General features: G+C 53.6%; 1 protein-coding gene across 9 annotated transcripts; it reads right to left on the reverse strand.

Moving 5' to 3' along the window:
• Positions 1 to 4,366: 4,366 nt before the first annotated feature.
• On the reverse strand, positions 4,367 to 26,004 carry ZNF341 (zinc finger protein 341). Of its 9 annotated transcripts, XM_075166282.1 has the most exons (18): positions 25,681 to 25,731; positions 23,543 to 23,659; positions 23,308 to 23,443; positions 22,979 to 23,091; positions 20,961 to 21,071; positions 19,708 to 19,895; positions 18,430 to 18,582; positions 17,510 to 17,749; positions 16,138 to 16,333; positions 14,808 to 14,892; positions 13,587 to 13,777; positions 12,427 to 12,620; positions 11,390 to 11,598; positions 9,832 to 9,928; positions 8,149 to 8,281; positions 7,601 to 7,712; positions 6,750 to 6,820; positions 4,367 to 5,534 (listed from the first exon to the last, which is right to left on the reverse strand). In XM_075166282.1, the coding sequence occupies exons 3-18, from the start codon at positions 23,406 to 23,408 to the stop codon at positions 5,020 to 5,022; spliced, it is 2,709 nt and encodes a 902-aa protein (XP_075022383.1). In that variant the 5' UTR covers positions 23,409 to 23,443; positions 23,543 to 23,659; positions 25,681 to 25,731; the 3' UTR covers positions 4,367 to 5,019. The 9 variants fall into 9 exon arrangements, with proteins under 9 accessions (XP_075022383.1, XP_075022384.1, XP_075022388.1 ...); XM_075166283.1 differs by lacking the exon at positions 25,681 to 25,731 and having other exon boundaries at positions 12,553 to 12,620; positions 23,543 to 25,339; XM_075166287.1 differs by lacking the exons at positions 23,308 to 23,443; positions 23,543 to 23,659 and having other exon boundaries at positions 25,681 to 25,713.
• Between the last annotated feature and the right edge of the window lie 224 nt (positions 26,005 to 26,228).

Consider the following 26,228-nt stretch of genomic DNA (forward strand, 5'->3'; position numbering starts at 1 on the left):
AGCGCCGCGGCTGGGCCCCCTCCGGCCCGAGGGGCGCGGAGGCGGGAGCTGGAGAGGACGGGGCCCGGCGCGGCGGCTCGGGCAGCGGCCCCGCCCCCGCCGCGCCTCAGCGGCCTTCTCGAGGCGGGAGGAGGCGCCGCCCTGGGCTGCGGCCCGCCGGGCCCTGGGCCGGGCCGCGAGGAGACGGGCAGGGGGGCGGCCGCCACCTTCCCCACGGGCCTTCCCAGCGCTCCGCCCGGGGCGGGATCGCGGCCCACGGGGGCTTCGGGCCGGGTCTGGCGGGGAAACGCGGGGGGAGCGTGAATAGACGAGGAGGGCGGCGCTGAAACCGCCACCGAGGGCTGGAGCAAGGCTTGGGCAGGCGGCTCGGGAGAAGCGGGGCCATGGTTGAAGAGATTAAGGGGGGAGCCCGCCCTCTCCAGCCGTGGCGCCGGCAGGGCGGGGAGCGGAGCTGCCCGTCCCCGCGGCGAGTGGGTCTGGGTGCGAATGCTGGAACGTTGCCTCCTCCTCCAGTCCTGGTCCACGCAGCAAGTAACGGCACACGGCGGTTGGCTACGACCCTTAGCGTACCCCTCAAACTGCCACTTGTGCACAGCCCCCGAGGGTGTAAAGATAACATGGTGAAATTTCTTTCTTTAAACTTGCCTTTCTCCACTTGCCAACTTTACAAAATCAAGTATTGAAATCCAGAGTCATGGTTGCTTAATTGGTGGTGACTACTTGTGAGCTCCTTATTTCCTGGACACTTGAGTCACACACTCTGATTTGTGCAGGCAGTATGGACATAATTCCATACTATATGATCACTACGGAGTCCAAAGTCCGACAAAGAAGTCGAGTCTTAAGTGTCTCAGCCTGGTACCAACCCTTACTGGATACTTCTGACTCGTTTTCTTTGTGCTTGACTTCTATCATCTGTAAAAGTAATAAACACCCTCCTCTCCACTCACACTGGTGTTGTGAAAACAAGTTAATTAATAACAGACTAGGGCAATAGTAGTGTTTACCATTGGAAATCACCCAAGAAAATTAATCATTGCCTTTGAGCAGGGTTGGACTAGTTAGTGCTCTGTAAAACAGGCTGGGATATACTCACCAAATGGCAAAGAGGAAAAATGAACCATAAAACCGCTTATTGGGCAAGAGAGCCTTTTCATGCCCCTAGTAAGTGGGAAGAGGCACTGCACTGGCTAATACCATTAAAGAACCTCCTTATGTACAAGGTGGGAGTTCAGCAACAAAGCTGTGTACTGGATCCTGCCTCATTCTACCTTGTTAACATTGTAATGGCAGATACAGAAGAAAGACAAAAAAATACTCAAGAAAAATCCACAGAGGCTTATAGAAACCGCTCCCAGGGCAGGAAAACCCCTCTCAGCTGATGACATCGGAGGCTGGAAGAGTACAGGGGGAGGAAGAGCTTTTACCTGCCCTTTTCTCACTCTCACATAAGCGTCTGCTGTCAGAAGTGGAGGCTGAGCACCACGGACCTTTGTTCTGATCCAGTATCGGCTCCAGTTCTCCCAGGGGATAGCTCTGGCCCTGGGGTACTCCAGGAAACTTCCAGAAAATGCCAAGTTGCTTCTGACAGTGGTTGTGTAAACAAAACGATTGTACCCAGGACGCAGGATGGAACCAGTCCTGTGGAAAGGTGCTGGGACAAAATCGGTGCCCTGAGCAGCTTAGATCCGCCTTGGCCCACACTGCAGCTGAGCAGTGGGCAGGCCCCCGCTAGAGAAACAGAAAAGGGGTAAAATTCTGGGTAGAATTCTTCCCTTTTGGCCAGCAGGAAATAGAACAGTTTCTGAAGTTCGTGGCCTGCTGTGATGAGGCACCTTCCCTGCACAACGGGTCCCCACGTACTGAATAGTACTGAGGACTGCACGTAACTCACGATGTCTCAGTGATAGCATTTAGTCTTCTAATTAAACTCTCTTTCTCATGACATTTCCTTCCACGGCAAAATGTAATCTGCAGGCAGTATGGCTACAGAGGAGAGGAGGGGTTTGTTGTTTTAAGTAACTGCATTTTTTTTTTCTTTCCACAGAACGGGCAGTGAGGCTCCAGGAGCACCTACCCAGCTCTGCAGCGGCTGCCAAGACCTGCTGTTGCTCCTGTGCAGCCAGCCCAGCTGGGCAGCGGGGGACAGGGGCCACAACACTCGCAGGCAGTCGCCCATCCTTTCCTCTGCCAGTCCCCCTGGGGCTGCAGCATCCGTCAGACACCCGTGGGACTCGCATCCACAGAGCTTCCAAAGGCAAGAGCTGCACAACCAGCCACCCCGGTCTCTCTTCTGATCAGGGACCTCTGTTACGTTATCTTACACATAATCGCTCTGAGGTTTACTCTAAGAGGACAATCATTACGCTCAAGATAAAACTTGATAAAACTTGTTTCGGTTCAACACTACCTACCACACATGCAAACGCATTATCAAGCAAACAGTGCGGCACCTTTCAACCCCCATGTCCCTCAGTGACAGGAGGCTGTTTTGTGGTTCTGCTTCCACTCCTTGAATTACACTCGGCGTAGCCAGTGGAAGCCAGCTTCCAGCATCTCATTTAGACTGGCTGGCCTGGGCGCAGAGCTGGTGGAAAGTAGGGGCCGGAAAGGAAGGGCCAGGCCTCCAGATGGTGCCTCCAAGCTGAAGGAGTGCTGCACCCATATCATCGTCTCAAAATAGACCTGACTGCAGCGCCACAGCAAGCGCCAAGACCACATAATGACACTGTATGTTGCGGGTACAGAGGGGAGGAAAATAGGAAAAGTATATTTAGCAAACTATTTCCTGATACTGTTCCCCTCCTGTGAGAGCTAACTATTTAAAACAAACATTGTAGGCAAATAAACTCTGTCCTTCAAAGCAGACAAGACATTTCACAGAAGCACAGAAACACATAAGCAGGAAGGGCCATCTGGAGGTCTCCGGCCCAGCCACCTCCTCCCAAGCACGTCCACTCAGAGCAGGATGCTCTGTCAAATTTGGAGTAGATACTGAGATCTCATGGCCTCTCTGCGGCCTCCTTCCTTTGACCACCCTCTTAGTAGAAATTTCTTTTCTTTGTCTCGAGTCAGAAGTTGCTGTGTTCCAACATGTCCCTGTTGCCTCTCATCCCATCCCTGTGCACCTCTGAAGAGTCTGGCTCCACCTTCTCCACCCCCGCCCGTTAGGCAGCTGTAGGCAGCAGCAAGACCTCTCCTTAACCTCTTCTGTATTCTGGACACCGCCCCTTCTCCCAGCCTTCCCTTGCAAGCCCTGTGTTCCATTTCCTAACACCTGCCAACAGCAGGCAGTACAGAAACATCACAAAAAAGTGAAATGGGCAAAAAGTGAGTGAGGAGTGAGCAAAGCGAACTGGTGGCAGGACCTATCCTGACAGGAACCGTGTGAGAGCCTGCCAGTGTAACCCATCGTTAGACTGGGTGCGGTCTGGGAGCACATGCCGCCAGGAGGAGGTGCCACGATGGGCACAGCACCAGCACGCTGCCTCTGCAAGCTGCTATTTTTAACATTTGAGCAAAATACGCTGCAAGGAGACAGAGAGAGCACCTTGAGGTCAAGCGGTGGGCTGGAGCTCAGGCAGGTTGCAGGCAGGCATCAGGGTCGGGCTGGTCAGACCAGTAACGCTGGGCTGATTGCTCCAGCGGCCAGAAACACCCAGTTGCCCAGATGGCAAGGCAGGGGACTCCGCAGCTAGAGTTTTAGCACCTAGGACTGACTGAACCCACGTTCTGCTCTGCACCACCCCCGGAGAAACAGGCTGGAAATGCAGCATTTTGCATCTACAGACAACTTAGCAGCTCATCACACAAATTTACCAGGGAAAGCTCAGCTTGGCTGGCCTACACATGGAGCAGGAAGAAAGCACAGGAGAGCAGAGCAACCTCCTTTACCAACATCGCACAATGGTAATTTTCAGTTCCTGGGTTAGTGCTTCCGTGCTGCTTTGGGACTCCTACCTGGGAAATCAGAGAGGAGAAGCCAAGCGGACAAGAGGAATTGTCCCAGTCACACCAGACTTTCTTGCTACCTAACCACACCAACTCCCCACCTGCCAGTGACCCACTGAAACTACCAACAATTGGCCCACAGAACTGAGCTAAGGGAACGCGCAGGCTGGGAAGCAGCTGACAGTGCACAGAAGTACCCTGCAGCACCTAGTCCAGAGCTGATGCTAGAAAACTGCCTCGTGGATGCATCACAGGTTCCCTGTGTGACCCTGGACAGGCCACTTCACCCGGGCCTTAGTCTCCCCCACTGTACACAGAAGGTGTCATGTTTAACTGTCACAAGGATTGACTCATTGACGTCTAAGGCACTTGGACATCCTTGGATATGGAGAAAAACCACGAAAAGAACAAATGCTGTAGAGAGAATACCAACCAGAGAGAAGACGTGTGCATGCTCCCATGCACCGACTCCACACGGCACATGAGGTTCATGGTGTTTATAACACATGTAGTACAGACAAGGTGATCTTTCTACTGATAGAGACAGAGAGGAGAAAGATACCAGAGATAAGTCTATCGGTATTTCTGAACAGTGTTCCCAAAGGATCTCAGGACGAACTTGCTTCCACTAGGAAGGATCAATTGTTTGCTCTTGGAAAGGCCACCCAAATACTGGGCAATACAGCTTTTAGGCCAGAAAAACCACAGATGGGACAGGCTGTGATTTGCAAAGCCACCTGATTTCAGCAGCTCCGTTTGTTGCAAGTTTGCACGCTCCTTCTTCTTACCCTGATTCAGGGATCTTAGTCTTTCTTGCCCTAGGCTGATCAGTGATGCAGAGGGACAAGAAATAATGGAGCCATTCTCTTCAGTGCCTTGTAGCCGTCGGTGACTTCCAAGCAGTCCTCTGCCCAAGGATGGGAAGAACAAGTGGAGATGAAAGCCATTCTCTCCCATATCCACCTACCTCACCACAAGAGCTTTGGTCTTTTTCACTAGGATGAATTTCAGCACCAAGTCTGACAGCCCCAGCAGCAGCCCTCAGCCACACAGTGGCTCTATGCATTATCACTCCGTCGTCTGGATGTAAACAGGGACAGCCAGCATGGTGCAGGGACCGTCTGAGGCAGCCTGCAGTTCCGCCAGGGCCAAATTGGATGCGATGCTGTTGGGCTGCCCAGGAACGACAAGGTCCGAGTCAGCAGCTCCTGACCCACCAACCACGATGGACAGGACGGCGTCCGACTCCTGGAACGGCTCTTTGTTAGGGCCACCTTCGGGGGGGCTTTCCCCAGCAGCACCGTCCTTCAGCTCTGCCAGACTCAGCTGGTTGGGGAGGGAAAGGCCCGCCTTGCGCCCCCGTGCCACCCGCTTCTTCTGGGGCTTCCTGAGCTGCAGGTCTTTGTCCTTGGGTGAGCCCAGCCGGCACTTGTGGTCCTTCATGTACTTGTGGCGTGTGAAGCCCTTGCTGCAAGTGGGGCAGCGGTATTTGTAGTTACCAGTGTGCGAGCGCTGATGCTCTATCATGTGGGCTCGTCGGCTGAAGGACTTGTTACAGTACTGGCACTTGTGGATCTTCATCCCTGCACAAAGCATCAGAGGAGAGAGAGCTCAGTTAGAGACCCTGCATCCTAATGCAGATCTTCAGGAAAATCTGTACTGCACCAAGGCAGCGGAGCGCGTGACAGCTTCATCTCCTCTTCCAAGGAGATGTTCCCTGACAAAAGCTTGAAACAGCCACCTCCTCATGCAGGAAGGCCTATTCTTTTTCAGCTTGCTAATTAAAACAAACCAAAAACCCCATGGCCTGAGGAGACATTGTGCCAGGCAAATTTGCAGTCAGAAAAGGGTGAGTGGCTACACCTTGAATGTCTGTGTTTAGGAAGGGATAAAACTATAGTTCTTGCCTCAGTAAGAGGATTAAAATATCACCAGAAAAAAATGTCAGGTAATTGTGATGAAAATGCAAAACAGTCTTAAACTCTCATTTTTTTTCAAGTGTATTTGGTAAGTAAAAAAATTTTCACTTTTTTTTTCCTCCTAAGTATGGAAATGTACATTCGGAAACAAACCATCCCTTGCACTGTCAGCACAGTCCCATCTGATCGCACTCTGCAGGGCTTTGGACATGACAGGCACAAGACTTGCAGTTTTACCCCGAGACAAAAGTCAGAACGTTCCCTAGGGCATGGGAATAAATTATTTGTCTTTATTAGGAGTGGGAGCATCATTTTTGGAACACAGAGAGAAGAGAATCAAATCCCAGATCTCCTTTTGAATGTGAGATGGTATTGGGGAGGAGTCGACAGAGCACTCTGGATATTCATGTGATAGCAAACACATCGAGTAACCCAGCTCTGCTTCTGAGTCTCGCCAGCAGGCCCTGCCTACAGATTTATGTTCCCTTAGAAAACAGCCCAAAGCTTAGACACAGCTGTAAAATGCAAGCTCACTTAAACAGGCCTGCAGCAACAGAGAGGAAAAAAAACCTAAAGCTAATAAATTGTATTAAGAATTTAGAACTGTATCTGGGAAACACTGTACCACACGCGGTGGAAAATTCTCCCACAGAAAACTACACGTAGCTGTGTTAGCTGAGCGGTGGGCAGAGGGACACGGCAGGGAAAGCACCTGTAAGGAACATCCTTGCGCTTCTGGGGGTATAAAGCAGAAGCACTTTCACGGTTTGCTCTCTCGTTTCTCAAGCTTACTCCTTCTGTAACATGCTCCTGCAGCACCACAGCGAATCCCAGCCACTTCGTTCCCAACCACTGGCAGCATGGGCAGGCTGCACTTACCCGAATGGGACAGTATGTGAGCCTTCAGCTTGTCAGGCCTGTTGAACTCTTTATTGCAGCCCGTGTGGCTTCTGTAACAACAAATGCTGGTGAGCAGCATGAATCAACTGAGGATCAACGTAAACAGATCCTGGACCATAAAGAGATCCACAACCCTTCTCCTTAGCAGCACCCAGATGGGTCCCTGGGTGCAGTCTCAGTAGGAGCTCCACTATTTCAGCCCTTCTGGAGAGGCTAAGAAATAAACAGGCTGCTACAGGGACACATGGCTTCTGCTAGACTACACACGGCCTGTGTCTCTCTATGAATGCTCCTAAAAGCAGCAGGTTCAAGATCTCGCCTATAGACAGAAGTATTTCAGAAGGAGCAGAGAGAATCAGTCCGTCTTGGTTATCTCAGAAGGCCCACAGCTCTGCCACGGATTTGGGAATGCACCTTCTAAACCTGGGTTTCTTTGGCTTGCACATTAGCTCCTATGTTTCCAAGAGCTTTTTGAGACACGGCAGTCAGGGAGACACCATCATTCAGGCAACCTTGTGCTTTGTGCTCAAATAATACTCCTCCTCTTCCCCAGTGCTCCCCAGGTGCAATCCCCCAAGCTTCCCAAGAAGGCAGGCATTATTTTACAGGCTTGACAAACTGAGATGAAATTATGTGTCCGCACATGGCAGAAACTGGGACTCCTGGGTTCCCAGTTCAACAGCAGACAGCATTCCTGCCTTCCCAAGAAGCAGTGGATTGGCAGATGCCACACATGTACCCTAGAATACCTACAAGAGACAATCCTTCCTTCCCAAACCCCAACCCAACCCCATTAAGACATGCCACCATGCTGGAGACCCGCTACATACGAGAAGGGACATTTGTATTTCTTAAAAGGCTCATGGATCAGCATATGTCGCTTGAGTTTGTCTTTCCGATTGAAGGCTGCATCACACACTGAGCATTTAAAAGGCTTTTCACCTGGATAAGAAAGAGACCAAGAATCAAGGAAAGTCCAGTCACACAGAGCTGCTTTAGTCACGTACAGGATTCATTCTGGCAGCAGTGCCACTCTCTGGTTCTCTGTAAACCTCCCCAAGTTTCCCTACCCTGCCTGATGGGTAAATGGATGGATACAATCCACACTGCATGCTGCTCCTGATCTCCAGGGCCAGCTTCCTTGGCTTCTGCCACCACGGGCAGTGGGGAAGCCACCTCTGTGTCCCACTTCTAACTGGTGCAGTACTGGGCATGAGGCTGAACCAAAACCATACACTTCCTGAACCCATGTTACTACAAATGACTCATACACTCAACTCTCTTACTCTGGTTATCAGGAAAATAGCCAGGGCATTACAGCGTGCAGCAAGGACTGATATGGAGATAGCGAGCACTGTGGTGCTGGGGGAGCCCGTACCCGAGTGGATGTGGGCGTGCAGCTTGAGGTAGTGCTCCCGGCGAAAGAACTTCTTGCAGATCTGGCACTTGAACTTGCTGCCCCCACCGTGCGTGGGGATGTGGCGGCGCAGGTACCTCTCGCAGGGGAACACCTGTTAACACATAAAAACAAGGCTAAGAGACAAGGGACAGCACTGAGCCTGCATGGGCATGGGAGGCATGGCCTGTATAGAAAGCATAAGAAGCTCATGGTGACTGCTTTCTTGGAAAGGACGCACTGAGGAAACCTTTAGTTTGCCTAAGGAAAATACAGATAGAGCTTTAAAAAAAAAACAAACCAAAACCACCACCTTCTTATCCTTAAGAAATACATAAGCTGAAACCTTGCTGCTAAGTTTTGTAACACCATGCTGCTGAGGACCAGCACCCCAGATGGATGCCACCAGAACCAGCAGTAGGACGGGCTGGGCAAGGACCCCCAGTAGTCACTACCTTCCCACTGTGCTAACTTCAGTTTGTGCTTCCCGATTATCTGTTACCAAAGACTCTCATTCATGGTCTTTATAAAGCCAGTAGGAATGGTTCCTTTGGCTAATGAGGATACTGGAAATACCCAAGCTAAGTGAATTCCTAATGAGGATGCTGCAAGCACACATCTGAGGTGAGCACAGGAGAGCCAGGAATTCTGGTACCCAGGACTGTGCTCTCGCATCTCCAGAAAAGAGCAAACAGAAGTAAAAAATATTGCTGCAGATAATGGGCTTTCCAACCCCTATGCTGCATGCTGAAAGTCCCACCCAGGCTCAGAAGGGCATCTGTCACCTGGCGGGGGAAGTGGATAGAAGACAGGTAAAGAAAGACGGGTTACTAACCATGGCAGGAGTGCGTTTCCCCTTCCTGAGCTACCTCAGTACAGAGTGGTCACTCCTTTGAGATTGTCCCTGCCCCCACTGCAGGATTTTCACTTCCTTTGCTATAAACAGAGGAGCAAGGGTCCAAATTTTAGTCTGGATTTCAAAAAATAATTTATTCAAATCCCACAAAATTCTGCCCCTCAAACCCCCTCAGGGGCTGTGCTGAAGAGAGTATTTCCAGCCAAAACCTACCCGGGCATCGTTCCAGTCCCAGTCACACCATTCAGACAGGTTTCTCTTTGCCAAGGACACAGAGCACTCATCCAAAAGAGGGGAACGAGGGGGAACCCAGAGACTTTGTTGTGACAGGAGATGAGGACAGCAATGGAGGTGTACGAGCTCCCCCAGGACCTAGGGTTCTTCATGCCCAACCTTCCAGCCATTAGGTAACCAGGCACGGTGGGTCAAAGGCACTGCCGCCACTCTAAGACTTCCCAAAACCAGTCTCGCTCCTCTTGGTACGCTCGCTTTTAAGAAATAAGGACAGCAGCCCAGAGTGTGCAGTCCTCTGCTGTCGTGGGAATAAGGGAGCTCCCCTGACAAATTCTGTTCAGCAAACGGGACCCGGGAGAAAAGCCAGCAGTGCGAGGCGGAACATGCTCTGTGTGAGAGGCCAGAGAGCTGGAGGCCAGGGGTGCAATCACCTCTGTCCCTCTGAAAAGCACCTTGCGAGCCTGCCAGTCCGTACTGAGGTAGGAAGGGAGAGGAAAGCGAGCCGAGGGTTCCCGTCCCCCTCAGAGCCCTAGCTACGTGTCCAGGACCGGCTCCGGCAGCAGTCACCCACCCACCTTCTGGCAGTGAGGGCAGGGAAAGTTGTGCGTTGCTGTCTGCAGATGGTGCTCCAGGGCTTCCGGGGTGGAGTACTTATTTACACACTTCACACATCTGAATGGGGAGAGAAAGGACAGAGGCTGTGAACGAGGCTGCCACCAGCAAACCCCACACCGCAGGCAGACCCCAGGCAGGGCTGCCCAGCCCATTCCCCAGCCACCTTTCCAGGCTGATTTTTGGTAGGGTTGGTCTGGTACAGACAATAACAACAGCCCCCAGGCGCTCTGAAACCTCAGCAACCCACATGGCCCGATCACACTCACACTTACCATCCTTCATGAGGGGGAGATGCTGGGAAACTGGGTGGAGAAGCCTTTAAATTGCTAGTGCTCTTCCATGTAGACACCCATGGGAGCACCCAGGGACCCGAGCACATATTCCACATTGCTCCCTCATGGAGACAAGCCTTAAGTAAAGGCTTCACCTTACTTAAAACACCTCCTTCCATCTTCATTGCACGAAGACAGCAGCTCCCAGTGCCGGAGCTGAGAGGGGGGTCACAGCACAACAGCAGCATTACCCATGGCTGGGGCAGCCACAAGGCGACACGCTCCCGTGAGGGGTCTCTGGTGTCTAACAAAGCTTCGGCTCATGCCGCCACCTCTCCGAAACCACCTGGGCCCTCTCCACCTAACTCACCTGTTCTCACACATCCTGGTGGCATTTCTGCTGGAGACCTCTGACAAAGCTGACTAATAGCGGGCAATGGGGACATGCATCATCAACAATGAATACAGAGGCACTCACACCAGGTATCTGCTGTGAAATCTCTTTTCCTTAGATCAAACTAAAACTTCCTCAAACACAAGCAGGGCTCTGATCTCTAAGATCCCCACTAGCAAGCTGTAGGTTGAAGCTCCACAGCACAAAGATAACTAGAAATTATGGTCTATGCAAGAAGTAGCAGATATTTATTCCATGAAGGTCCTAGGTAACTTCAGTATCCTCTGGGCTTCCTACTCTCCCTGTACGTCTCTACAGGCATTTCAAAAGCTCCAGAGAGCTCTTCGTGGAACTCTTCACCCTTTCCCTCTACACTAGTAGAAATGCTTTCCCAGGTAATAGATCCCTTCGCAGCAAACGGATAGGAGAAATAACTAATTTTTTTCTGGGCACAGCTTCTACAACCCACACTGGCTTTGCTGCAAGTGTTTAGAGAATCTCAGAAAATAGGCTGGGAAGGGGCTTCCCTGGGTCTCTGGTCCAGCCCACTGCAGGTTCAGCTGTGCCCATCTCACTTTTGACCAGTGATAAGAGGACTTGCAGTGATGGGATCTTCCCACCCAACTGATCCCAGCCTTTCATTGTCTTTCTGAAAGGTTCCTTGCATTCAAAGTGCTTCGCCCTAGCAGCCCAGTGGAGGGGCTCCCCCATATGCCACTTGGATGCCCAAGAGAACCGCAGCTGCTGAACATGCGGTCCCCTCTTCCCTCTAATGCCCCCACCGCTCTCAGCCAAACACGCTCTGCACCCACTCACTCCTACAAGCCTTGTGAGCACCGATTGCTACTGTACTTGTACACGGCCACGTCCTTCTTGGGGCTATGCTGGGGCAGCAGGCTGTGGGAGTACTGGTGGACACCCAGCTCGTACAGGGAGGGGAAGTCCTTGCTGCAGAGGTGGCAGCGATAACTCAGCTCCTCCTGATGGCTCTTGATGTGCTCAAGGAAGGACTCCAGCTTCTGGAAGGTCTGAGCGCAGGTCTTCACCACACATTTGTACACCTGGGAGAAGAAGAGAGAGTGACTGGAGTGGCACACCATGGAAACAAACAGGGAAAATCCTCTGCCAACAGACAGAGTGGCCTTCCTTTTTGGAAATCGTTGCCACTGGGTCATTTACAGAAAGGGACCACTGCCCCTTGACCCACTGTGCTGCAGAACAGTTGAGCTGATGTTATGAACAAAGCAGCACTGCGGTTGCCAGAGCATCCCACCATGCCCACAGCCATATTAGCGCTCAGTCAGGGCACAGCAGTGAAACCCCTGCCCTACACTGCAGCAGGACACAACGTGGTGGTAAAACATCCCCTTCCTCTGCTGCCTTCCTCAGAGGAAGGGTCTTTAAAGAACAATGCAGAGCAGCTCAGCATCAAAATGTGGCTGACAGCTCCAGGTGAAGACAACGGCAGAACCTACTGGAAGTTGAACATTCTGCAAACTCCCCTAAGAAAGCAAGGTGGGGAAAAGGAGTGCTGGTGTGAGCACCTGAAACCACTTGAGTAGGTGAGACCACAACACCCCACCAGTGACTGTCCCATGACCTGAGAGCTGCCACCTACACTGAAAACTTTGGACTTCGCTGCTTTGCTTCTTCTCTAGCCACCCAAACCTGCTCGGCTGACTTCTCACTCAGCAGGGTGGAGGCAGCCGAGCTTTTCAAAGCCACCCAGACCACACAGCTGCAACCTAGACATGCAGAGGGCCGAGCTGCATGCAAAGCGCTGGCAGCTTTACAGAGTAAGGGGCTCAGGACAGACCCTGGGAGCCACTGCGCTATATGAAGCCTGTCCCAATCTCTTGCCACCAACACAGGATACCCTTTGTCCCTACCTGCTCGTTCTTGTGCTGTGTCATGTGCGATTTGAGCTGGAAATAGGTGTTGAATTTGCTGGGGCAGAACTGGCACTGGTAAGAGCTATCGATCAAGACAACCTGCTTGGCTTCCAGTTTGCCCACCTCGCTCTCATCCAAGGGGCTCATGTCTTGGGGCAATTGTGCAGGGTTTCTTGAGGGCTGAGTCAAACCTGGAGAAAGGGAGAGAGAAAGTCACAGCCTGCCACGAGACTGCTCTGAAAGCTACTATGCAAGTGCCACGCTGCCAAGACATACCAGGCCTGGCTCTGGGGCCAGGCTCCTCCTTCCTGTCAAAGACAGATTCTTTAGATCAGACAAATCTCACTCTCTAACAGGGTAGTTTGTCTACAGATTATCAAGGGCTCTGATTACTCCATCTTCCTCTCCTTGACCCATTCTCTTTTTCCAGGGACCTAATTATGCCCTGTGGAGCAGTCAGCAGCGCAGACCCCGCCAGGAACCAGAGCCAGATTTACTCCCATCTGTGGCAGAAGATGGGAGGTAAGATCCAGCCAGTAGCTCACAGTCCACGATGTCTGCACGGAGCAGCTCCAGTGGGGCCTTGTCTTGGACATGACATTGTCACAGTGTTCCCTCCCCTCCCACCAGGGCTGAGGCCACCAGCTGAAAGAGTTATCCAGACACAGTCTGCCAGCAAGGAGCTCTTCTCCGCCTCAAGTATTTCATTTGGCCATTGGGGCCAGACCAAGCCCAGGCACATTTTGCACATTGCAAACAAGACAGAGCACTGGGCTATGCTAAACCAGCTTGTCCGGCCACTAGACCAGAGCTGCCAAGTGTGGCTCATGCACTGCCAAAGCCGCACCTGCCAGGGAGGGAGAAGGGGGAAGACACCTCGCTCTGTCCCCATGCACATACTGGCACAGCGTTTGGAGCCACTGTCTCCACCAGCACTTGAATCCACCACGGCTGGGGGTACCCAAGGATGCATCTGCCAGCAGGAATCTAACAAATGTGACTCACTTCTCTAGTATGCGTTGCTAAATCCCACAGGAGGAATGCAAACAGCACACGCAGCTCCCGTCTCCGCTCCCTCCCTGTGTGGAGGTGCAGGGACATGCAGACTCCTCACATCACTGCTCTGCCCCAGCACGTGCCATCCCCAGGCAGCAAACCTGCATTCTCCTCGTCCTCCGGCTGGTTGGGGTTCAAGGCCATGACCTGCACTGTGATGGAGTTGCGGGAGATAGTGCACCCCAGCCCTGGAGGCCACACTTTATGGGTTTGCATGTGCTTCTTCACGTTAGACTTCTGGGCAAAGGCTCGGCCACACACGATGCACTGGAAGGGCTTCTCGCCTGTGTGACTGAAGGCAGAAGGCGTATCAGCAGCCAGCAGAGAGAGGAGGCAGCCCCCAGGCATGGACTGCGGTGGGGTGGCTGCTGCAGGACTGCACTAAGCACTCTGCTTGGCAGATCAGCATCTGGAGCCGCCAAACAAGGGCTTTGAGATCTGATTAACTAGAGAAAATGGATTGTGAGAGGCCTGGGGAAACAAGCCTGGCACACAGACAAAACACTCACAATCAAGAGATCAAAGGAAGAAGTGGGAGAGGAAAAGACCTCTGCAACATCAGGGCATTTACTGTCAGGGTTTCCGCACAGACCTCGGGGACCCCATCACTTTCTCAGGTGTACAACCCTTTTCTTCCCTGTCACCCCTCCCTCCCCTGCACACGTCTCTTCTAGCTTGCAGCCGCCTGATCTCCCTGAATTTGCTCTCCCCTGTCCACAGCAGAAAGGTCTTTCTACCCTGCCCTTCTGCTGCAGGAGAAAGAGTGGACTCGAACACATGAGGTACGTCATGTGAAGAGTCCAGGCTGGGAAGGGGAGCGAAACCACCACTTGTGCCTTCTCATCTGTCCTGAGTCTGGCAGACTCCGCTGGGGGAAACTCTGAAGGTTTCAACTGCCTCCTGCCAGAGAAGAGCTCTCTTATAAGAGCTGCCTATATAGACACTGAGCTTGGCTTATGGTTTGCTAACACTGGCAAACACTGCAGCTTGCTAGGGATGGAGAGAAGAGGAAAGGGCAGAGGCAAGCAGTGGAGATGATCCAGTGTTCAGGTGACAACAGGTTCGGCTTTCAAGGTCTCATCAGCGAGGAAAACAAGTTTCCAGTCCCAGCCCATAATCAGCAAGATTACATCCATGATGCAATCCTAGCCACTGGGGAGAAGGTGTCCCGGAGGAAGGGGGATGAAGGATCACCTCCCAGCACAGCACAGATTCTGGGCCATGACAAACACAAGGTCTACTGGACTGCGCAGACTCCCTCAGTGGGGCTGTGCCCACCTCCACCCCAGCCACCGTTGTGTCCGGCCTAGCGGCACCATTACCTTCTGATGTGCTGCTGCAAGTCGAAGTTCTTGGTAAAGGCCTTGTCGCAGTAAGTGCATTTCAGCTTGGGGGACTTGGGTTTGCCTGAGAGAGCAAAAGCGCACACAGGAATGAGATCATGTGGCACAGCCCTGTCCCCCCCGGTGTCACAGGGCCCTCACCCCAAGACGTGTCTATTCAGGACCAAGAATAAAGGGCTTATGAAAGGATAAGATCTGGCTGGCCAGACTGGGGAGATGTTATGGGCACAAACCTATATTTAACATAGCCTGAGCTAACTCTAGAAGTACCGAGGAGCGCAGTAATGGAGGGGGCAGGGCATCCCCTTCAGGCATTAACCACTCCAGGGACCCTTCCAGCTGTGCTACAAAGCACCTACTTTAAAGGCATGTTGGGCATTGGGAAAAGACACAGGATTAGTGAGAGGAAGGGCCCCAGTTCTGCCTCTCTCCTATGAACTCACCAAGGTCAGCCATCAGCCAGAGCACATGCATATTTCTCCCATCCAGAAGATCAGTCAGTCACATCTTCTATCTACTATGATGGGGTATAAACCAATGGAAAACAGCAGAACTGTGGGCTGCTCTAGGAAATTCTGGACTGAGAGCTGCAGCCTGCAGGATCATTCACACCTCTGCAAATAACGTTAAACCCTAGCATCTGTATGGTTGTAACTCCAGAGGCCCAGCCTTCCTGGGGAGGAAGGCCACGTGGCTTTCCTCCACCTCACACCTGGGACCTCCCTCGTCACTCAGCTAGGTGTGCTTGCATCACACCAGCAACGGGCAAGCTCGGCCAGTGGAGGATCTGAGGGTCCTCCATCCTGTCATGGGGCACGCCCCTGTCCCGCCTCCCCTGGGGACAGGCGTGTTTTCTTCATAGGCATTGAAACACACAGCAGGGACGGGTCAGCTGGGCCCTTGAGAAGAGAGTCTTCAGGGCCAGGTCACGTCTAGCCCACCGGCCTTGCAGCTGGGCAGTCTTCCTTGGGTTAAACCAGACCAAGCTCTAACACCTCACTTGGCAGTATCTCCCCATTTCAGGTGTGATCCAACAAGCACATAGCTGCAGAGATTTAGCCCAAGCTTGCCCATGGAGTAACACAGTGACAGTCCTTTCACGTGTGCTCAGAGATGAAAGCAAGAAGCATGTCCACACTTTCACCTGCTCTTGATAGCTTTGTGCAGGGCATCGTGTTCCTCCTCCGGAGTGGCCTGCACAGCCAGTGCCACCCCACTGCACCCAGAGAGCCCGGGGTTGACAGTCCACTACGGGATAAGCACGCTGGCCTACAGGTTAGTGCAGAACAAACGCTGTAAGGACACTTACCTTCCTGCAGCCCGCTCTCGTTTTTGCAGCGCCGACTTTTGGCAGCAGAGGTGGAATCAAAACCAACCACACCGCCTCCTCCTGCACCGGTCAAAGGTGTGGGAGTGCTGGTGCTCTTGGACTTGAACCCCTGCTTCCCAGGGCTGTACACAGGAGGAGAAGGGTACACAGGACTTTCCACACACTGGCTCGGTACCTGCAAGAGCACAATTTATCAGAGGAAACAGGTTTGCTACACAGAGTCATACTGTGCCCTAACCTCTGTCTCCAGCAACGCTTGCCATACCAGGTTATTAGTTTGACTGAGTTTTCTGCCTCCTGCCAAACTGGATCGAGTTTCTGGTTCATCAGTCCAACAACGTGTCTCTAACTAAAACTAACACCCTGCGCAGTGTGAAATTCTCTCGCTGAACATCACAAAGTATCCAGGAGTTACTAGAACAGGAACAGGACAGCAAAGAAACACTATGAAGGAGACATCTAATCCCTCATCTATGTCTTATGCCTAGAAGAGTTTCTCATCCCTCTGGAGCAGGTTACCAGAACAATCACCACTGACCCTGTGGGTTCACACACCCCTGAAGGCAGGGATCTCCAGGCCCTGCTGCCTGCCCCGGCAGGACTGCAGAAGGGAAGGCAAGCACAAGAAAACTCCAGGTGGCAAAGCACAGTTGTTTATGTCAGCACCAATATTAGAAAAGGACGCTTAGAGAAAAAGACAAGCATCAGTCTGGGGTGACAAGGTTTAAGGGCATTTCTGTTGTCCACCCTGATAAATTAACACAGAGCACTAAGTATCCAACGTCCCCGTCCATTCTGACCACTTCCAGATCAGATGCCAGCTACAAAGATAAGGCCGACAAACCTCTGTTAAAGCCAGTAGTTTCCATTGTGAAGGGCAATGCTAATGTGGAGGCTGCGAACAGCTGACCCACTGGTAAATCCACCCCTACCTGTGCCTCTCTTTAGGAGAAGCTGCCTTGTCAAGCCTGCTTATTGATATTCAGATTAAATTTTTCTCTCCACTTAAGCCTGCAGCGCACAGGGTGCTGCTCTGCACACCTCTGGGAGGTAAGCCCCCTCCCCTCAGCTCCCTCTCACTCCCAACACCTGCAGGTGTCCCTCAACCACAGCAGACATTCAGGTCTCCTAAGCCCATGCCAGCCAAGCCCTCCGACCCTCTTAACTGTTTTTCTTGTTCTCATAATCCCTGTCATCTTGCCGACATCCTTGTGTTCAGTACCTTCTCCCAGAGGAAATAATCATTGTCAAAGAACCTAACACATCTTCCCAGACTCTTAATTCCGAGCAGCCTGGCTTGTTAGAAGAGGCCCAGGAGGACAGAGCCCCTGCGGACAGTCCCTGGCCTTACCTCCATGGGCGGATAGGGCTGCATCCCCAGCGTCTGGATCTCCACCGTGCTGTTCGCTGCCATAGGAGCAGACGCACTGTACACTTCGACCACCCCGCTGCCGCCGGCGCTGGGCTGCCCCGGAGCCCCCATGCTCGGGGGGGGGGGCGGCGGAGGCTGAGGAGGGGGTGGCGGCGGGGGAGGCGGGGGCGGGGGGGGCTGGGAGAGGTAGCCAGCCCCAGCGTGCATACTCAAGCTGCTCTAAAACCATAACAGGGAGAGACAGACAGACAAGATGTTGAAAATGCAGCAGCGATGAGTTGGAGGGGCTGCTCCCTCACACACGTTCCCAATCCCAATTCAAGACAGCACCCGCAGGAACAGCGACGATGTCTTGACACAACACAGCACTGTCCAGGTTGGACCAGACTGCTGGCTTGCAGAGGGTTGGCATGACCTGCCGGTAGACATTGTCTCCTCCAAAACCCAAGCGCTCAAGCCCCACTGCTTTTTTTGCTTTGTTTTTAAAGCTTTTAATCCTTCTGGTTGCAAAGAACATTTTCAGAGCACAGAGAGTGTATACAGCCTGGCCAGCCCCAGGGAGAGCCCAAAACAACTATCCCAGGAGGAGAGGGATCCATGGAGCAAGCTGACAAGGCCTCTGGAAGCCAACCATTATACAGAGGCTCAACAAAAAGCTGGGCAAACCACGTTACAAAGTTTTGGGCATCCAGCAAAAAGGACACCAGGAAAGAGCAGGCCCTGGAGCTATCCTGTCATTTATCCATCGCTCCTTCCCGAGCCTGGCTGTCACGTTGGGCAGGTGCCCAGGATTCAGCATCGAAGCAGTTCTCTAGAGTCTGATCGACCGACTGGACTCTCCTGCTGTGCAAGCACAGCCCCACGCAGCGGGACTCCCCTGGCCCACACGTGCCCCTTACCTGCGCCGGGGGCTGCACCGTCGGCATGGGCTGGTCCAAGGATGTAAAAGCAGACATGGCCGACATCAGCACCTCATCGCTGACTAAGATGTTCCCCTGCACCAGGGTCTGGATCAAAGGTGATGGGGGAACGGTGATGTATGTAGAAATTTGCTGAAAGAAAAAAAAGATGCATTGGTGATCAGCAACAGGACAAACCAATAAACAAAAAATGATGACGCTGCTTTTTACTGAACCTTGGAGTCTCTGCTTTCACAGCCTCTGGTGAGCCACAGTAATTATCTACAGCTTCCTGCAGAGTCCATGGTAGTTTCTAGCTGTAACAATAAGGCAGCTCCAGAAATGTTCTTCAGAAAAGGAGGTAAAAAATATCACAGTGGCTCGGGAAAGTGGTCACTGGCTACAATTCAAATCAGGGGTTATTAAACAGGATCTGCAGGACAAACTGTTCACAGATAAGTTCAGGCCTTTCCTGGCTGCTTCCCCCAGCTAGGGAAGGTGGAGAACTGAGGGAAGCTGCTCTGGCTGCAGATGGTGAACGTCAGGCTCATCTCTTCAGACTGGAGTCAGATTATAGGAGGGGAGGGAAGCTGTCCCATTTTCTGGGTGGAAACAACTTGTGTTTGCAGCCCTGGACAGCACCATCCACTGGCACTAAGTTAACTTGAAAAAAACAGTTGGTTTGAAAGCACTTCGGAAACCACCATGACTGCAAGCACAGTACATGTCATGCACAAGGGATTCACTCCAGAGAAGTCTGTTGGGAAGGAGAGTTACTCCAGAGAGGATATTCCCTTCAGGCTCATCACACCACATTATGTGGGCTTCTCTGCAGGAGACTGAGAAGAGGGCTGCAGGAATGAGGTTGCCAGACATTGCCCTCCTCTTCTGCCCACGAGCCAGACCATGGCCCAGGGGACAGCGAGAGCCATTCCACACTGAGCACCGCACAGCGTGCACCCAGGCATGCGGCCAGCCTGCCAGGCTGTGACACTGGGGCTCTCCAGGAGAACCGAAGTCTGGCTGTAGCACAGACACAATATGAAACCCCTCCTGTTCTGAAAAAAGGGCTATCAGACACTTGTGCTGAAGGACACCTCACTGCAGAGGACCAGGCAGCTTTAACCACGAGGTCAAAAGCCAAGAGGACCACAACGGAGCTTCCCAGAAGAGGTCAGTCATGAGGCATCACTGGATCTAAAAGCATGACCCAGAGGTCCCCCCCGCTCCCAAAACCACGATGACAAAGTAGCAGAGCCTCTGCCCGCAGCACGGTACCTGCCGGCTGGCGCTCGGAGCCTGCTGCACCGATGTGATGGAGGGGGTGTACACACTGTTGGTGGCCAGCGAGACCGTGGAGAGGGAAGGGGCACTTCCCTGGCACTGCTCTCTCTTGTGGGTCATGAAGGCAGGCAGTGAGTTGAACTGCTTCTTACACTTCCCACAGAGGAACACGTCTTCGTCATCTGCAATTAAGAGGACCAGATCACTGCTGCAGGCTTTCTTCTGCATTCCCCAGTGCTACACCTAACAACCACAGCCATAGGAAAACAGACACCTTTTGGATCTTAGCACCGCAAGGACATCACCATCAGGAGACATCAGCTGCAAGGGCCAAACTGTCCCTCCAATGCCAAGCTCTCCCTTAAAGCCAATGATGCAATTGAGCCCATCTCAGCCCTGCTCCCATATACGAAACCCGCCGTCTCCCTGTGACAAACTGAATCCCGTTGTCTGTCTTCTCATCCCAAAGACATGAACAACCAACCCAGCCCTGCTCCTGTAGCACCCTCTGCTTTTAGTCAAAACAGCTTCTTCCATAACCTGCGTTATGCCGGCTGAGGCAGATTTTATTACTCAGGATGCACAAAGGAAGAGAAGTTACTTGGATCAGGGCACAGAGTCAACGGCAGCTTGTGTCTGAAAGCCACCCTGCTGCAAGACTGCTCGTCTTTGGCACCTCTGCTTGACGTTAAAAGCAGAAAGAAGACAACCCAGTTACCACGTCCTCAATGAAATCTGCAGCGTTAGCAAACCATACACCATTTTGCACTTGATCCGGTCAGACTCACAAGGCTGTACCTCCTCTGTGATTCACAGCCTGAAGCAGAACGTTTTTTGGGACACAGACTATAACTCCTCCAGGGGGTAACTCAGTATCCACCCAGCGAGTCCTGGTCGAGCACCAGTTTCCGTCTTCATTCACACAGATGAGATACTCAATGATTGGAGTAGTCGTACATCCCCAGCGGATAAGGAATGGCTCATTAAAAAACAAGCACTAGTGGCAGGGAGAGCAGCTGCTCCCTCCTTTCGTGCCTGTATTGTAAATGCGTGGTGCAGTCTATCGCCATGGCCAACTCACTTGGGCACTTGCCCCCTTCCTCCTGCTCTGCCTAGTCCTGCCGAGGGCTCACAACACTCGTAGCAGCGCCCTACACCTACAGCCGTTCTGCCGGCTGTTCTGACAGTCACGAGAGTACGCTGCAGGAAGAGACCTGTCCCTCTCTCCCAATGCTACCAGGACTCACCCATCGACTGGATGGCGGTGGAGGAGTTGACATTTTGCGCAGATGGATCCGTCACACCTCCTTGACCATCCAGTAAGGACTGCACAGCCAGCACCGTCTGATTATCCATTCCTGAAAGGAGACACAAGCACGGATGGTAAACCGAGCACGGCCCGAACATAGAGTGTTTGGGCGCTGGGAGCTCGCTCGTGAGTCGTGGAGGGAAGCCGCTTGCCAGCTGCTGCTGTCTTCTCCTGCAGAGCCACTCTCACCTTCTCAACCCCCTCTACTCCACTGCATTAACTATCGTACCAAAGCAGCACTCCCACCTGCCTCCACACGCTCCCTCAATACAAGTAGAAGAAAGGGAAGAAGGGCAAGGAAAGCCGATGAGGACTTGGTTTCAGTCATTCGCTGCAGAGAGGAAGGATGCTTACAAACAGTGGGTATGAAAAGAGCTAAGAAGTATATATTTGGGATGTCACAGGCCAGATGGGGTAGCAGCCTGGGTGCGTCTCCCTGGGGACCCGGTGTGATACAGCACAGACAAGCTGCTGAGCTCGCTGCAGACAAAATCTTTGGTGTGCAGCAACTCTGTCTCAGCAGCAGTGTTAGAAATGCCTCCCTGTTTTCAAGATCAGCATTCCCAGATCTGATCAGACACAGGGCTATGAACTGCAGGAGGATTTAGATACAGCTTTAAGAGGGAAATATTAAACATGGGCTCCTGGGAGAGATGCTTTGGGGGGGACCTGCTCAGCCACCAGCTGCCATCTGGTCCTGGGACATGCAGGAGAGCTGGACTGTGGCCCCTTCCACTCCCAGCACCATTGTCTTCTGTGGGCACCTCTCACACAAGAGCTGCTGGTTGCTCTCTCTCATTTCCATTTCTCTTGGGACTCCACGAGAGCACACACCCCCAGGCAGATTTGTTGTCAGAATCAGCTCACTTGCTTTGGCACAAATATTTTTCAGTACAGCTAAAATGTTCTAAAATATTCCAGATGAATACAGGGGATGGGGACAGCTCATCAAGAGAGACAACCTGGCCAGCAGCAAGCGACTGGTGGATTAAGCCTGACACACTCTTTCTGTTTAGAAATCAGATGTAAAGATACATAGAACGATCTGATTATGGAAAAAAAAATAGCGAAAAGGGGTGATTTTTATGCACCACTCCTCCCTACCATTCCTTTATGACAAGGAACCCATAAATAAAACAAATGGCATGCCAGGGTTGTATGTTATACCTTGTGGATTAAGGCAGAAAAGAAAGGTGGGGGGTTCATTAGGTTGCTTTTCACTTTTCTTCAAGATCTTTGCAAAATAAAACTGTGAAGCTCTGAACTCAGAGTTACGGACTGCAGTAAAATCTATCAGTCTGATCATTTCCAAGCAGTGAGGTGAGGACAGCTCCTGACGAGAGCTCGCTCAGCAAACAGCACCAGGAAGGACAGTGAAATGCCGTAACAGATCACAGCATAACGGAACACTGCAGCAGAGGCAACCACCTCATCTTCCCATCGCAAGTTTCCCTTGTCTTTTTAAAATTTCTCCTGGACAACTGGGACATTGCCTTCCCGATGGGGAGCACCCATATAGTCCATGGCATTTTAAAGACTCGCTAAATACTCATTCCTCCTGCATTTCCAGTGTGAAGCAAGTATCACTAAGACTCCGTGAACACCTTTTTCATCAATCACCTTTCACCAAAAAGAGGTCGCAAACGCTGCACATGCCCTTGGAAGAGAGAAGAGCACCGTTCTCCAGCTGCTGGGGAGCGGAGGGCACAAGCAGCTACTGGAAAGCAGCAGATCACACTACTTAACACGCTACCATAAAATTACCACCATGCCCATGGGAACCCTTTCACATAAATCACACGCAGGCACAGCAAAGCTGCAGGTCCAGTTCTGCAAGCCTTCGCTCACGTGGAGAGCTGCAACCAGCCCCGAAGGACAGCTCCACCAGCAGAACGCCGCTGGAGCACTCCTGGGTGGATCTTCTCATACTGACCGAAGCCCTGCTTTAAAATATACCTTCTCTTCTACAAATAACCTCCTGGTCAACTGCAAAGGCAGCACTGCAGGCTCTTGTTGGCACATCCAAACCAGAGAGTGAAACGGAGCAGCCATTCTTCAGCAGAAGTAAGCTAGCAGGACACAAAAGAAAAAGGGTGATCAAAAATTCAGGTTTAGTGTATTATGGGGATAATTAAGAACAGCTTACATCAAGAATGCCACTCTTGATGTGCCCAGCACCGGACAACTGGGTTTCCTCCTGGCATATAGCCAGATCTTCCAAGTAAAAAAGGCAGATAATTGCCTCGATCCCACTAGCAGGAAGAAGCTTGAGGAGAGGCTAAGACCTGAAAACAGCTGACAACGATGCAGCAGCACTGTGGGTGTTGCATTCAGCCTTCTGCTGGAGAAGAGTGGCCCAGGACAACAGAAATATGTTGCTCTTCATTCTTTTGGCAATTCACGCAAATGCCCACAGAGTACCTGCAGTTTCACAAGGTAAACGCACAACGCCACACTTAACACAGAGGGAAATCACCAAGTTCAAAGTTTAGTAACCCATGAAGTCAAGCAGGCAGTTACTTGGTTACACGGATGCCGTTCACGGCCATCCACGGACTCCAGGAGAAAGCTTTGGACCGATCCTGCACTGATTACAACCAGCACGAGTCTGCAGGATGTTCTTCACAGTCATGAAACCTAAAAAAAAAAAAGTCATCTCTTCTCTCTTGGCAGCAGCAGGCTTTCCCCAGAGCCTGACAAAACAAGGTGATTTGGGGAGGCCAGGATAAAAGTACAAGGCTACTGATTTGTGCTTTTTTTTCCCCCTTTCAAATTTGTCTCAGTTCAGAGAGGGAAACAAGACTGTCCATTTCACCCAGGTGCTATTTTTCCCTCCCTTCCCAATTTCAGCATTGAGTCTTTTTTTCTGCCGACACAAGCACCAGGTGCTTTAGTGACGGGTGAAGATGCACCTCTGCCCCACAGCACCTGCCGAGAACACGGCTTCTCTCAGCACCGCACACAAATGCCAAGTCACCATCGACTTGTAATTGAATCAACAAGAGAAAACAAACAAGCTCAGCTACTAAAAGCTGCCAATTATTGTGGGCTTAAAAAAAAAAAACCTGATTTTTTTCTTAATTTCCTAAAACATTTTGCTCTCCTGAATTCTGCGAGGAAACCCACACAATGAGGAGCTGGTTGCGAAGAGGAAACAGGGATCCTGATTATACACAGAGTGCTGTCAAATGCACCAAGTAACCTGACAAAACAGAGAGAAACATTTCTTCTTTGCTCTTCTTCCTGCCGCTGCGATTGCAGGTGCTGTTTGCAAAGCGCAGGGCGACGATCCCGATGCAAGGCCTTTCAGTTAGTGGTGTCCCCCCACGTAAAGGAAAATATGCGTGTAATCCAATTTAGGAAATAAGCCTTGTGAAATAGTTTTTCTCCAAATGGGCTGACCCTGAGCTCAGTGTCAGACTGCCACAGCTCAGCACATCCAAGAGTCCCCCTCGGATGGCACCTGCCTGTAACACACACTGTCGCAACGCTAAATTGAGACGAACACGAGCGCAACCCGTTCGCTCACACAGTAGTCAGGAGCCGGGCACTGCCCTGGCTGTGCCGGAGAGCACGGACCCCCCGCACTAACACACGCATGCAGCAGCCAGCACCCACCCAGGGACCATCCCCGGGGCAGGCGGGGAGCATGGCACATCAGTGGGGCTGGCAGCGTGAGCCCTGGGGCGTGGGGAGGACAGGGGGACCCCAGCACGCAGGGTATGAGGGTGCCCTGCTGCACGCTGGTGTCCCAGTGTGCTGGGCACAGGGACGGGGAGCGATGGGAGGGCGAGGGGCACCTGAGTGATGGGGGTGCCCCGGGGATTGGCGATCCCATCTACTGGGCACAGAGACGGGGTGATGGGAGCACCCCAATGTGCAGGGCACAGGGGCAGGGAGGTGATGGGGTGCCCGGGGTGGGGGGCACAGGGGCAGGGAGGTGATGGGGTGCCCCGGGGTAGGGGGCACAGGGGCAGGGAAGCGATGGGGTGCCCTGGGGTGGGGGGCACAGGGGCAGCGAGACGATGGGGTGCCCCGGGGTGGGGGGCACAGGGGCAGCGAGGCGATGGGGTGCCCCGGGGTGGGGGGCACAGGGGCAGCGAGGCGATGGGGTGCTGCGGGGCGCCGGGCACAGGGGCAGGGAGGCGATGGGGTGCCGCGGAGCGCGGGCTAACGGGAGCTGCCCGGTGCACAGGGCACTGGGATGGGCGGTGCGGGGGTGCCTCGACGGACAGGGAGAGGGTAGCAGGGGTGCCGGGGGGCACAAGGCCGGGGCACGGGAGGTGACAGGGGTGCCGCAGGGAACGGGGGACGGCGAGGCGAGCCCCGAGCTGCCGGCGTGGGATGCCCGCTGCGGTCCCGCCCCGCCCCCGCCGCCGCCGCGCGGGGCCGCTCGCGCCGCCCGCCTGCCCCGGGGCCGCGCCGGTGCGCGCCGCCGCCGTGGGGGGAATGAAGGGGGAGCGGGGCGCGGCCCCGCGCTGCCGGGAGCCTCCCGCGCCGGGCCAGGCCTCGCGGGGCGGCCCCGCCGCGGCTCCTCGTCCCGCGCGGCGGCAGCGCGGTGCGGCGACGCTGGGCGGGGGACGGGGGAGCGAGGAGAGGCGCATCCCCGCTGTCGGCCCGGCGCGGCCCGGCTGGGCCCGGCGCGGCGGCCCCGTTACCTTCCAGCGCCTCGAAGATCGCCTGCGCCATCTTGGAGCCGGGGCGGCCGCGACCCGCCAGCCGGAGCGGGCACCGGGAGCAGCGCCGCCGCCCGCCGCCAGGGGGCGCCCTCCGCCCGCGACGAGGCCCAGGGAGGGGCGGGGGGGGGCGGCCCGCTGCTCTGGGCAGCGACACCCCGCCGTGCGCGGCAGGGCCTGGCGGGGGTCTTGCGTTTAACTTGGGCCGCGGCGGAGCGGCGCCTCTGGCAGCGCTCCGGCGGTCCGCGGAGGCCGGGCCCCGCCGAGAAGGGCGGGAACCGCCCGGCGGTCACACCTGCCCTGCTCGGGTTCCCGGCGCGGCGCCTGCGAGGGCCTGTGGAGCCCCCGCCCCGCGCCTCTGCCGCGGGAGGGCCGCGCCCCCGGCCCCATGACCCGGGCCGGGCCGGGCCGCCCCGCGGGGCCGACAGCGGCGAACGCTGCCCCACCGCCGCCCTCAGCGGGAGGGCATGGGCGGGACGATCCGCGCGCCCCCCATTGGCTGCAGGACCCCACCAATGAGCGGTTAAGGT

This window comes from Calonectris borealis, chromosome 17 (assembly GCF_964195595.1).
Source record: "Calonectris borealis chromosome 17, bCalBor7.hap1.2, whole genome shotgun sequence".
NCBI lineage: Eukaryota > Metazoa > Chordata > Aves > Procellariiformes > Procellariidae > Calonectris > Calonectris borealis.